At 38.4% G+C, this 14,009-nt stretch overlaps 1 protein-coding gene across 2 annotated transcripts in view; it reads right to left on the bottom strand.

Moving 5' to 3' along the window:
- Window positions 1–14,009, bottom strand: part of OLFM3 (olfactomedin 3) — a 48,938-nt gene that overhangs the window by 18,312 nt on the left and 16,617 nt on the right. For both annotated transcript variants that reach the window (XM_069599181.1, XM_070292542.1), the window contains 2 exons: window positions 9,222–9,377; window positions 4,063–4,282 (listed from right to left, as the gene is read on the bottom strand). In XM_069599181.1, the coding sequence (XP_069455282.1) occupies window positions 4,063–4,282; window positions 9,222–9,377 (376 nt within the window). The remainder of the gene's footprint in view (window positions 1–4,062; window positions 4,283–9,221; window positions 9,378–14,009) is intronic.

Genomic DNA, 14,009 nt, shown 5'->3' on the forward strand with positions numbered 1-14,009 from the left:
GTATGGATGTGAGAGTTGGACTGCAAAGAAAGCTGAGTGCTGAAGAATTGATGCTTTTGAACTGTGGTGTTGGAGAAGACTCTTGAGAGTCCCTTGGACTACAAGGAGATCCAGTCATTCCATCCTAAAGGAAATCAGTCCTGAATATTCATTGGAAGGACTGATGCTGAAGCTCAAACTCCAATACTTTGGCCACCTGATGTGAAGAGCTGACTCATTTGAAAAGACCTTCATGCTGGGAAAAAACTGAAGGCAGGGGGAGGAGGGGATGACAGAGGATGAGATGGTTGGATGGCATCACTGACTCAATGGACATGAGTTTGAGTAAACTCAGGGAGTTGATGATGGACAGAGAGGCCTGGCGTGCTGCAGTCCTTGGGGTCGCAGAGTTGGATACGACTGAGTGACTGAACTGAACTGATAATATATTGGTTGCTAGATTGTATAGTTTTGATTAGGTAAAATAAAAATAGAATAGCATGTTTTCATGTTTTTTTACTTGTTTTTCATTACCTAGATACAGTTTTGGTTCAACAAACTTTTTGTTGTAGTTACCAAAAACATGTTAACTAATTAATACAATTTATTTGACACATTCTTTTAAACTTGTGGTCCATGGTGGAAAATTAATTAAATGAATCTTTGACATATATTGCTGATCACAGTCCTGAGGCCTAAGGACACCATAGAGACATTATCCATGTTTCAGTAAGGAGAAATATGTTGAATTTGTGTCTGCATAGATTAACCCTTTTTGTCCCAAATATAATTTTTAATATTGGGGGAGATTCTGTGTCAGAAGTTATATGTGGATTAGAAAAAACAAACCAGGTTGAGAAAGAGCTGAGAGGAGTATAGAATTACCTAACTGCAGCAGAAATTTTTTCCAGCTCAGTAAACTCAGAGTATATGTCAGAAGTAAGTGAGTAAGTAAGTGTTAGTCACTCAGTCATGCCAGACTCTTTGTGACCCCATGGGATGCCACCCACCAGGCTCCTCTGTCCATGAGATTTTCCAGGCAAGGATACTGGAGTGGGTTGCCATTTCCTTCTCCAGGGATCTTCCCAACCCAGGGATCGAACCCAGGTCTCCTGCACTGCAAGCAGATTCTTTATCGAGTGAGCTACAAGGGAAGCCCTATATGTCAGAAGTAAAGTTCACTTCTAAAGTATAGCAAATCCCAAGAGTTTGCTGTGTTAATCCTTCAAAAACATAACTTGGCACACTCCAAGGTGATGACTAGGTGTAGAGTGTTTCTGTTGCTTGTCTTTTTTTTTTTTTTTTTTTTTAGCAGAATCCATTTGTGCTAAGTAGGTGCCTGGACTTAGCATACAAAACCAGTGGCTTGGGTTTATTGTAAAATGGTAGGAATGACAGAGTGAATTGATATACAAGGTCTTTAATGGTTCACCAACAACAAATGGACCTCTTCCACATCAAACTGAAGCCCTACATAGACCAGTCCTATGTACCGTCATTTACAGAAAATCTTTACCCAGATGTTTTATGGGCTAATAAATATGCATTTGGATACTTCTTTGAACCACTAAAGTAACTTAGATATTGAGAGCCCTCAAAGAATTCTTCATTTGGGATTTTTTTCTTGTTTGGTGCAGACATCGTTTAGCAAGCTATGAAATCAATCTGTACATAGAACTAAAAGTATTTCTTGATTAAAAAAAGAATAAAATATAACAGCAGAATTTATGTCAGTAATGTTTACCTATTTTCCATTAGCAGTAAACTCCACAGTTTGAATTATAAAAGCAAACCATATAAAGGAGTTTTTAAGTGTTGTATTAAATGACTTTTCCTGTGCTTAGTCTTAGTCAGTCCTGTCCATCTTGACACAAATATGTGGCTGAAGGAGATAATTTTTTTTGTAAGTAAAAGAGATTGTTCTGTTAGTTTTTGAAATACCTAATATTTACTCTGTTGAAAGTTTAGAAATAGTTATATGACTGCTTATAGAATTAATTTATTCAGCAAATTTTACTAATTTAATATGGTTTTTAGGCATTGAGAGATACAGTATTTAGAGTGAATTTCATAAACACTGTACTTATTCTTGTGGAACAAGACTCTAACAAAGAGTCCTTCAGTTACACACAAAATGATAATGAAACATGGCAAGTCCAATCATTGATGAGACATCGAGATTTGAGAGCACCTAGCAGGGATGCAGAGGGTGCAGGGAGAGGGCTGTGAAGATTCTGGTGAGGCATAACATTTAAATTGAGACCTGCAAAATGAATAAGACTTTGGCACATGTGGCAAGTGAAAGTGTATTTATTGATAAAGAAAAGATAAAGAGAGTGTTTCAGGAAAAGGGACAAACCAAGCCTCAATAATGGTCCTATGGTTTGAGTGTAGACCACAGGTGAAACTGGGACATAGTGTGTAAGAGGAGAAAAGACAGGACCTAAAATGAGGATACGGGCTTCCCAGGTGGTACTAGTGGTAAAGAACTCACTTGCCAGTGCAAGAGATGTAAGGATCATGGATTCAATCCCTAAGTCGGGAAGATCCCCTGGAGAAGGAAATGGCAGCCCACTCCAGTATTCTTGCCTGGGAAATCCCACGGACAGAGGAGCCTGGCAGGCTGCAGTCCATGGGGTCACAAAGAGTTGGACATGACTGAAGTGACTTAGCAGCAGCAGGAGCAATGAGGATGTAGGGAGGACCACACATGAGGGCCATCTTAAGCCTCATACCCTAGGAGTGACTGTATCCTAGGGCATAAGGGATGCATAGGAGATTTTAAATAGAAGAAAATAATTTCAGATGTATATTTAAAAAAATCTCTTTGGCAATAATGTGGACAGTGGGTGGAGAAGAATAAGTAGTGGAATCTACTCGAGTCATGACCTTAGGTGAAAAAGTATGGCCCTTGCATGATGAGAAATAAGAAACTGAGGGTTACTGCACATGTGTTTACCCTTAGGGGTTTATGTTACTGCCTTCTGATTAATTTTGTTGGAGTCTCTTGGAAATCCCGAGATGATTGCTGTAGGGCATCCCATGTGGTTATTCCCCACTTTATTTTGAGACTGTGATTACTGAATGCAACATTTTGCAGTTCAGCTGTTTTTATCATTTGGATTGCATCTGTAAAATAAGTAGTCTTTAAAATGTTCTTGTAAGTCATCCAAATTTTAAGTATTTACATTGATTCTCTGAATGTTTCTTTACTAGAAATTCTTTTTTTCAAATTCTTCAGTCCTCTTTCCAGTTTATTTCATATTCTAGAAAAGTTTTTCTTTTCCTTGAGAGAACACTTTCTATGGTTACTGAGCAACCCCCTTCCAAATCTTATCATGTCACATCAACAACTAAAATCTTATTTCTAAATGGACTTACAACCCCTCCCTATTCAATTCGTGGACCATTATTTAGTTCATATAAGTTACAAACTAGCCTCCTGATGACTTCAATTAAGTAACTAGCTTATGCATGCAACAGAAAAGTTTGTAAACTCAGACCAGGTTGAACCACACATTTTAGTAGTTAAGAATTCGAGTCCATGACACAAGTCGAATGCTTGGCCCCTTGTAGAGCAGTGAATATGCATTTGAGTAGGTGCCTCCTTTTTATCTCTTGAGTGGATCAGAGCATCTGATAGCCGCTCTGCATGGTAGAGGAATGGTCATCATTTCCTTTAGCATTGCTATTTCACATTTCTTCCCAGGGCAATATCCTTTTCCCCAGTCTGTGTCTTCCTCCACTACCAGAAATGGCTTCCCTCTTCCCTTGGCCAAGCAGTGATTGATCATCACCTATCCTCTCTCTGAAATAAAACTTATTTTCATAGTGTAGCCAATAGAATTGCTGTGTCTGTCAGATCTCTTTATTTCAAATGATCAAACAGTCACAGGGTGCTCTGGAAGTCAGGCAGCCGTTAATCAGAAAAAAGCCTTTAAGGAACACTTGCTTTACACTTAGAAAGCAGGCACTAGTTTCCCTATAATTAGGAGTTCATGACTATTTGCAAAATGCAAGAGAGCAGTTTTCATTGAAACTACTTAAAAACACAAGCTGGACAAATGGAATTGCTCTACTCACTTAGCTTCTTCATGCAGTCACGAAGTCTGGTTTCCAAGCTGAGCACCCTTTGATGTAGCTCCTCATAGTCATAGGCACCGATCTCCTCCTGAATTCCCGTGAGGACAGCAGACAGATTCCGGATTTCCTCTTTGAATTGGGTGATTAACTTGGCATCTGTTTTGTACTGTTCTAGCACAGGAATCAAAGGCAGGAGCTCGTCCATCTTCTCTTTCAGCTCCTGTGAAAAGCAGCCAGTTGTTTCTGAGAATCACTTAACCAGATCAAGCAGCTACATTCTTCTTCATGATGCTACAGGAAGATTATTTTTAAAGAGTCACAATGCCTGCTTGATTTTTTATTGAAATTGGGTATTTCAGCAGCATGTAAGTGGCCACATGATCACTAGTAGTAAATCCACTTATCTCATGATTCAGTACAAGAACATCTCTTTAAATGGTTACATGATTTTCTATGCAACAAACGGATCCTTATCATAATGACAGAACTTCCTATGGTAGCAGTAGTTTATGTAAAATATTGCTTTCTGGTGACTTTTTATAAAGTGAACAATGCATTATTTAGTCAGGAAATATCAGTAGGGTCCATCTTCTAAATATGATTATAAATAGATCAAATATGCTATTTAGCCAAGTCTATTTACCCATTAACTAATTACCAATAATAGAAGGGTATTTATAGAAAGTTTTGGATCCTGGAAGAGCTTTACATTAACAGAATTTTTCCAATTCTGGGCTTGTTCCACTCCTTCTTTCTACTCCTCCCTCTTTTTAATATCCTTCTTAGCACAGCATCATTAGGAATGTAAGTTTATCAAGTATAAAAAATCATGCAAAGCTTTGCAAAGCTCAAAGAAATGTATGTTGCTGTTTGCTGTTTTGAATTATTTCTTATACTCTGACTTCATTTGCCTTAGCACAGGTAATTTAGAGCTCTTTATGTAGGGCAGAGTTGCTTACCAGTGTAGTGAATTAACTCTTTCAAGGACTAAGGTGGTCATGATTTATGTAATAAATGAGCATAGAGGTTTTTGAAATGGAAACACTGATTTTTTGTCTAGAGAACAAGAAGTATACTTTGCCAGAGCAGTTTTCCCTCACTCTTATTTTAGGAATGAGCCAGGCCTCCAGTTTCACTTTCAGTTTCTGGACGTGTCACCATTTTTTCCTTTCCTTTAAGTTGATGGTGGTACCCAGTGGAAATATTCCATGAGTTTGATCCAGTTGTGAATTTATTACAAATTTTGTCATTTGTGGAAGAGCTGTTACTGCTATGATCATTTGAGAATAATCCATAGGTGCTGTCAGAAACCATGCTGTATGCTAACTAATTTAAGGAGCTGAAAATTGCATTTTACAATTACGTTTAGAAGATGTTATTACTGTCAATGTGTTAAAATAACAAGAGCTCCCATTGCCACCCTGATTTATGGACTTGTGTATCTTGTGGGGAAATTTCCATGTGTTCTGTAAGATTGGAATTCTCAGCATTTACCTGTATGTCCATGTTGAGTGGGAGGGGGCAGAGAGTCTTAATGATGAGAAACATTGATAAATATCCCACTCAAAAGGCAGAGTTGCAGAGCTTTGCTCATTTTAGTGTCTCATTTTGAAATAAACTTCTTAGTTTGAGCATTTTGTGCTATCCCTAAAGGAAGACACAATTGCTTCATTAGAATTTTAATGAGTAGAGTTCTGATAGTACCATTCGCTGCACATTATAACAACTGTTACAGTGATGAGTTTTACATTCTACTTATGGGTATATTGAAAAGAGAGCAATTCAGATGACATTTTTGGTGGCATTTTATTTCCCCTAAGCTAAAATCTATATATAGATATGGGTAAAAGTGTTGGTCACTCGCCCATGTTTGACTCTTATGACCCCTTGGACTGTAGCCTGTCAGTCTTCTTGTCTGTGGAGTTCTCCAGGCAAGAATACTGGGGTGGGTTGCTATTCCCTTCTCCAGGGGATCTTTCTGACCCAGGGTTCAAATCTATGTCTCCTGCATTACAGGCAGATTCTTTACCATCTGAGTTACCAGTTTATATGTATATGAATTTTGGAATCTTTTCAAAAATTTATAATTCAGTTATTGGCAGTCAGTTCTAACTCAGAGCAATTGTCAGAGAGCAAAGAAAGTCTAACGAATGTACATATCAAATACTTAAAATATTAAAGTAAAGTAACACAGATCTGTGTGCTTAATAATCCTTTCTAGAACTTCACATTCTACTACATTGCTCTTATAGCAAAGAGTATAGCTAGACTATCTTACCCTACCAAGATCTCTTCATAGAAGAATGACAGTCTCAACTATGATATCTGAGACAAGTTTTTTTTTTTAATCATAAAGGATATGGAAGATACAACCTACTTAAATTTTTTGGCAAGTTGAAGATGGTGTACTAGAGGAGGATTTTCTTCCAATGTAAACATATTAAATCGTAAACTTACTTTTGGAATGTGCCGTTTCTTCTTCTCAAATATGGCGGCTCAGCGGCTAGAGCAAAATCTGACTCATGGTAGGACTTGGTGAATAAACACATTCAACAAGTATATACTGAGCATTAATTATTATTATTATATTTAATTCAGAGAACTATGGTTTACATGGAGAGGCAATGTAGCATTGGTTTAAAGAGGTTTAACTTGGGAGTTGGACTTTGTAGTTCTGATACATATTAAATATACGATCCTAGACGAGTTGCATAATTTCTTTGTACATGAGTTTCTTCATCTGGATGATGGGAATAAACATAGTGTCTACCTTACAGGATTGTTGTGAGGACTAAAGTAGTTAATATATAATACATTTATAGTTATTGAAACTATATGTTGAATACATGTAGTTCTTCAGAAAAAATGATGCTATTATCATTATTGCTACATGGACTTTGACACACAAGTTTGGTATATACATGGATTACATGGATTAGGAAAATCAAAATCATTATGTCCTATGATGCTGCCTGAAAATTAAGTTTTCTTATTGGCAGCTTGTCTGCTGCTAGACACACTGATAGAATAGGCAGTTTTCTCTCTTTTATTTTTTCTCTCAGCCTTGTATCTTTTTGTTTCTTTGTCTCCTCTCTTCTCCCAAAAGTTCCCATAGATGCACATACGTCATCATGTGTCACCGACTCTGCCAGCCCTGGTCCCACAAGCAGTTCTTTGGCATGAGTTCTATATCTAACTTTGAATGATTTTCACTTTGAGCCAGAAACTCCGAGCTCCTCTCCTTCCATCCCTCTTCCTTTCTGGGAATGCTCCCTAGGCACTGTAAGTGCTGGCTTGTCATTCCCTACTTAGTTGATGGCTACAGCATCAGGCTCACTGTATGCTGTATACCCTAATCTTGAATATTGAAAACTGACATAGAAAATCTTTTGGTTTTCTTGATCTCCTGTGTGATTTAATATTTCCTGGGGAAGAACGTGAGCACTAGTCCAAAACCATTTTCTTGATTATTGGTAAAGTTGTCTAAACAAAATTAATAACTCCTCCCTTTGTGCTGTTAAGTAATGTTTATGCCTCTTTTTACTGTCAGTTTGACCAGTTTGTTAGGTCTCTTTCACAGAAGAGAGTTTATGCATTATATACCCAGCAGAGGGCCCAACACTGCTTTATACACACTACGTGCTCAATAAATATTGGTTAAAATTAATTTTTCATGCATTGGAGAGGGAAATGGCACCCCACTCCAGTGTTCTTGCCTGGAGAATCCCAGGGACGGGGCAGCCTGGTGGGCTGCCATCTATGGGGTTGCACAGAGTCAGACATGACTGGAGTGATAGCAGCAGCAAAATTAATTTATTTGCTTATCAACCTTATATTCTTCTGTGTTTACCATTTCTCCATAAATTCTCTATCCTTCAAGGTTGCTTATTCTCTCATTCACAGTAATCTTTCAATTTATTTTTATCTTCTAGGCCTTGCTCTTGGAGAAGGAAATGGTAACCCACTCCAGTGTTCTTGCCTGGAGAATCCCAGGGACGGGGAAGCCTGGTGGGCTGCCGTCTTATGGGGTCACACAGAGTCAGACACAACTGAAGCGACTTAGCAGCAGCAGCAGCAGCAGCAGCAGCAGCAGCAGCAGCAGGCCATGCTCTAATTTGTTATAATTTCTTAACCTTCTGGCTTTGCTTGCTTCTCTCTTTAACCTCAAGATTCATCACATTAGCCCCTTCTCTCATCAGTACCCTGAAGTTTCTTACCCTCTCGTCCTTATTTTGTATATTTCTGATAAAACTTTAAAACTGGCTCTCTATTCAGGCTCCTGAGCAGCAATGAGGGAAATGACGAAACAATGATAATTTCTGCCTTATTAAACTGTGTCATGCAGAGACCCTATTTTGTGTCCCTATCTCCCTGCCAATCACAATTATGTGTGAAAAGCACTTCTAATGTTTGGCCAAGAACTTGAATTTAGGCCCATTCCCGCAGCCTTAGCAGTGAATCTTACTTCCTAATTGGCAGGAAAAGCATAGGCTATTATGTCTGTAAAATCTTAGCATGTTTTGTAAACTATGTCCTGTGCCTTTGTCTGGCAGATTGTGACTTTTTCATAGAAGATCAAATGGCATTATCATGGTCAGATTTTATTTCAATCTATGACAGTGTCATAAGTGTCCACACACATAGTGTGCTCAAAAGCACCATTTCTCCATTTTCTGTGTTTCTAGATAGTCAATAAATGGCTTAAAAATTGAAAAAAAAAAACTTTATTTACATCAAATAGTGAAACCAACCCTCTTTTATGTGCTGTTAATAATGGTGGTATTATTGCTTCTTTTAATAATTTATATTCTCTATATTTCTCTTCATTTTAGCAAAGCATAAAATCATCAGAAAGTCTTTGACAAATTTAGTTATTAATTTTCCTAGATTTCCCATTGGCATACACATTGAAATGCCTTTAAATCTATCCACAGTCTCCACCTAGCTCAAGGAGGGTGAGGCTGTTTTCATAGCAAGTTTTCTATGCATTCCAACCAGCTAATGGTCAGTTTCAGTGGAGAGATGATTGACGTCCCATTGAGTCTTGAACCTTACGTATATGGGCCAATGCACAGTTATTTCTAGCTGAGTGTCATGGTGGCTGTCCATTGTACTCAGTGTCTTATTTGCATTAATAAGACAGCTGAAGTCACACCTACTTGAAAATGCTTGGTCATTAGTGTCTTCCGGTCATCTTCAATCTGCCGAAACTTGGCCTTCAGCCCTTTCATTTGTGTTTCCATTTTTAGGACGTATTGGAAATCTCTTTGAGTTCTCAAGTTTAAGACTTCAATAGATTGGGACATATTCTGAACCTGTTAAACAAAAACACTGGCTGTACATTATTGTCTATACTACTGAGGTATATGCAAAAAAAAATCAGTTTTTTCCACTAATAAAACTGGCAGTACCAAATCCATAATTACATTCCCACAGGACATGCTTTCAGAAGGGCAATTCTTCATAAGAAACATTCCAATAATGTAGCAAAAGAAAATTACAGCTAGGCAGGAAATAATAAAATGAACATTCTAGCATTAGAAATGACTAAATATAAATAAGAATTTGATATATCATAATAATAAATTTAAAAAATAGAATATTCATTTCCAGAGCTTAGTAAGCTTATGATGGCTCAATCTGTTAAATGTTAAGATAAGTTGTTTCTATCAGTACTAACTCTGACATCCTCAAAGTCTGGGATGCTGAGCAATTTTGGGGGTAGTGAAGTGTCCAACAGATCTAGAATGCATGTATTGCAGTATAGTTACTTCAGGCTGCATGTGATGTACTCCCAGGGGTGAGGCTGAATTGAGCAAGATGAATGGTTGTAGGGCTGGGACACCTCCTAACTAAGGAGAGGGTAATGTTGAAGAGACCTGGAAATCCCTTTGCTGTTCACCTGTAACTGTCACAACATTATAAATTCACTATTCTCCAATACAAAATGAAAAATTTCAAATGATGTGCATCAAGATATGGAAGGATTAGAATACATATTAGGTGGTTGATATTTCTTTCCTGGTGGGTGGTGAGATGTGGGTAAGAAGAGAAGTAACAAAATATTGCAGAAAGATGTCCCTGGTAATTATTATATATAAATCCATCTGCATAGAATTATATTTTTACTTACATAAATGAATACATGAAAGCATGGTCAAAAATGGTGGGATTTCAGGTGAGTTTTGCTTCATTTGGGCTTCCCTGGTAGCTCATCTGCTTAAGAATCTGTCTGCAATTCGGGAGACCCTGGGTTCGATCCCTGGCTTGGGAAGACCCCTTGAAGAAGGGAACAGCTACCCACTCCAGTATTCTGGCCTGGAGAATTCCATGGACTGTGTAGTTCATGCAGTCACAGAGTCAGACACACCTGAGCGACTTTCACTTCCTTCATTTAATATATTTTTATCTGTTATTCTATATGTTTTAAAATAAACACGTATTATTTATGTAACATGTAAAAACTTATTTTCACTGTAAAACTTGTGAGTTACAAATAAGAAAGGGATGATTTGTTCAGAGACAAATTTCTGTCATCAGGTAAAGTCACAGAGCTTGGTGGACCAGCTAGCTTTAGAGAGCCCATTGTCAATACATCCCTCAGATCTAGAATATTCAGAAAAGGCAGTGAATTATTCTGCCTTGGCTTGCCTCAGTTCCTCCACTATTTTTCCCCCAGAGGTCTTATTTTTCTGTTTCTCTTTCTGCTGTCTTAATGGATAGTCCTGTTCTTTACGAAACTTGTCTTTCAGGACATACTACAATCTCACTTATATTAACCTAATTGTGTAATGTGTGTGTGAATCGGAAGCACATAAATGGCTGTCCTTCTGTAAATTCCATGAGGTTAGATGCTATGCCTTATTCATACCTCTTACCCCCAAGACCTTACACAGAACCAGGTATGGAATAATTGCTCAATAAATATCTTTTGGGTAAAATTATCTTATTTTTATCTATTGGGTAAAATTACCACAGACTTGTCTAACTCCATGAAACTATGAGCCATGCCATGTAGGGCCACCCAACACAAGTGGGTCATGGTGGAGAGTTCTGACAAAATGTAGTGCACTAGGCAAGGGAATGGCAAACCACGTCAGTATTTTTGCCTTGAGAACACCATGAACAGTATGAAAATGCAAAAAAGATAGGACACTGAAAGATGAAATCCCTAGGTCATTAGGTGCCCAATATGCTACTGGAGATCAGAGGAGAAACAACTCCAGAGAATGAAGAGATGGAGCCAAAGCAAAATAACACCCAGTTGTGGATGTGACTGGTGATGGAAGTAAGATCTGATGCTGTAAAGAGCAATATTGCATAGGAACATGGAATGTTAGGTCCATGAATCAGGACAAATTCGAAGTGGTCAAACAGGAGATGGCAAGAGTGAACATTGACATTTTAGGAATCAGAGAACTAAAATGGACTGGAATGGGTGAGTTTAACTCAGATGACCATTATGTCTACTACTATGAGCAAGAATCCCTTAGAAGAAATGGAGTAGCCGTCAGAGTCAACAAAAGAGTCTGAAATGCAGTACTTGGATGCAATCTCAAAAATGACAGAATGATCTCTGTTCATTTCAAAGGCAAACCATTCAATATCACAGTAATCCAAGTCTATGCCCCAACCAGTAATGCTGAAGAAGCTGAGGTTGAATGGTTCTATGAAGACCTACAAGACCTACTAGAACTAACACCCAAAAAAGATGTCCTTTTCATTATAGGGGACTGGAATGCAAAAGTAGGAAGTCAAGAAACACCTAGGGTAACAGGCAAATTTGGCCTTGGAGTACACAATGAAGCAGGTCAAAGGCTAATAGAGTTTTGCCAAGAGAATGCACTGGTCATAACAAACACACTCTTCCAACAACACAAGAGAAGACTCTACACATGGACATCACCAGATGGTCAACACTGAAATCAGATTGATTATATTATTTACAGGTGAAGATGGAGAAGCTCTATACCGTCAGCAAAAACAACATAGGGAGCTGACTGTGGCTCACATCATGAACTCCTTATTGCCAAATTCAGACTTAAATTGGAGAAAGTAGGGAAAACCACTAGACTATTTAGGTATGACCTAAATCAAATCCCTAATGATTATACAGTGGAAGTGAGAAATAGATTTAAGGGACTAGAACTGATAGAGTGCCTGATGAACTATGGACAGAGGTTTGTGACATTGTACAGAAGACAGGGAGCAAGACCATCCCAGGAAAAAGAAATACAAAAAAGCAAAATGGCTGTCTGAGGAGGCCTGGCAAATAGCTGTGAAAGAGAAGTAAAAAGCAAAGGAGAAAAGGAATGATATACCCATCTGAATGCAGAGTTCCAAAGAATAGCAAGGAGAGATAAGAAAGCCTTCCTCAGTGATCAGTGCAAAGAAATAGAGGAAAACAATTGAATGGGAAAGGCTAGAGATCTCTTCAAGAAAACTAGAGATACCAAAGGAACATTTCATGCTAAGATGGCCTCAATAAAGGACAAAAATGGTATGGAACTAAGAGAAGCAGGAGATATTAAGAAGAAGTGGCAAGAATACGCAGAAGAGCTGTACAAAACAGATCTTCACAACTCAGATAATCATGATGATGTGATCACTCACCTATAGCCAGACATCCTGGAATGTGAAGTCAACTGGGCCTTAGAAGCATCACTACAAACAAAGGTAGTAAAGGTGATGGAATTCCATTTGAGCTCTTTCAAATCCTAAAAGATGATGCTGTGAAAGTGCTGCATTCAATATGCCAGCAAATATGGAAAACTCAGCAGTGGCCACAGAACTGGAAAAAGTCAGTTTTCATCCCAATCCCAAAGGCAATGCCAATGAATGCTCAAACTACTGCACAATTGCACTCATTTCACATGCTAATAAAGTAATGCTCAAAATTCTCGAAGCCAGGCTTCAGCAATATGTGAACCATGAACTTCCAGATGTTCAAGCTGGTTTTAAAAAGGCAGAGGAACCAGAGATCAAATTGCCAACATACACTTAATCATCAAAAAAGCAAGAGAGTTCCAAAAAAAACATCTATATCTGCTTTGTTGACTATGCCAAAGCCTTTGACTATGTGGCTCACCACAAACTGTGGAAAATTCTGAAAGAGATGGGAATACCAGACCACCTGATTTTCCTTTTGAAAACCTGTATGCAGGTCAGGAAGCAACGGTTAGAACTGGATATGGAACAACAGACTGGTTCCAAATAGGAAAAGGAGTATGTCAAGGATGTATATTGTCACCCTGCTTATTTAACTTATATGCAGAGTACATCATGAGAAACACTGGACTGGAAGAAGCACAAGCTGGAATCAAGATTGCCGGGAGAAATCTCAATAACCTCAGATATGCAGATGACACCACCCTTATGGCAGAAAGTGAAGAGGAACTTAAAAGCCTCTTGATAAAAGTGAAAGAGGAGAGTGAAAATGTTGGCTTAAAGCTCAACATTCAGAAAACAAAGATCATGGCATCTGGTCCCATCATTTCATGACAAATAGATGGAGAAACAATGGATTTAGTGTCAGACTTTATTTTTGGGGGGCTCCAAAATGACTGCAGATGGTGGTTGCAGCCATGAAATTAAAAGATGCTTCCTCCTTGGAAGAAAAGTTATGGCCAACCTAGACAGCATATTAAAAAGCAGAGTCATTACTTTGCCAACAAAGTCCATCTAGTCAAGGCTATGGCTTTTCCAGTAGTCATGTATGGATGTGAGTTGGACTGTGAAGAAGGCTGAGCACCAAATAATTGATGCTTTTGAACTGTGGTGTTGGAGAAGACTCTTGAGAGTCCCTTGGACTGCAAGGAGATCCAACCAGTCCATTCTGAAGGAGATCAGCCCTGGGATTTCTTTGGAGGGAATGATGCTAAGGCTGAAACTCCAGTACTTTGGCCACCTCATGCGAAGAGTTGACTCATTGGAAAAAACTCTGATGC

This window comes from Ovis canadensis, chromosome 1, assembly GCF_042477335.2.
Source record: "Ovis canadensis isolate MfBH-ARS-UI-01 breed Bighorn chromosome 1, ARS-UI_OviCan_v2, whole genome shotgun sequence".
In the NCBI taxonomy this organism is placed as follows: domain Eukaryota; kingdom Metazoa; phylum Chordata; class Mammalia; order Artiodactyla; family Bovidae; genus Ovis; species Ovis canadensis.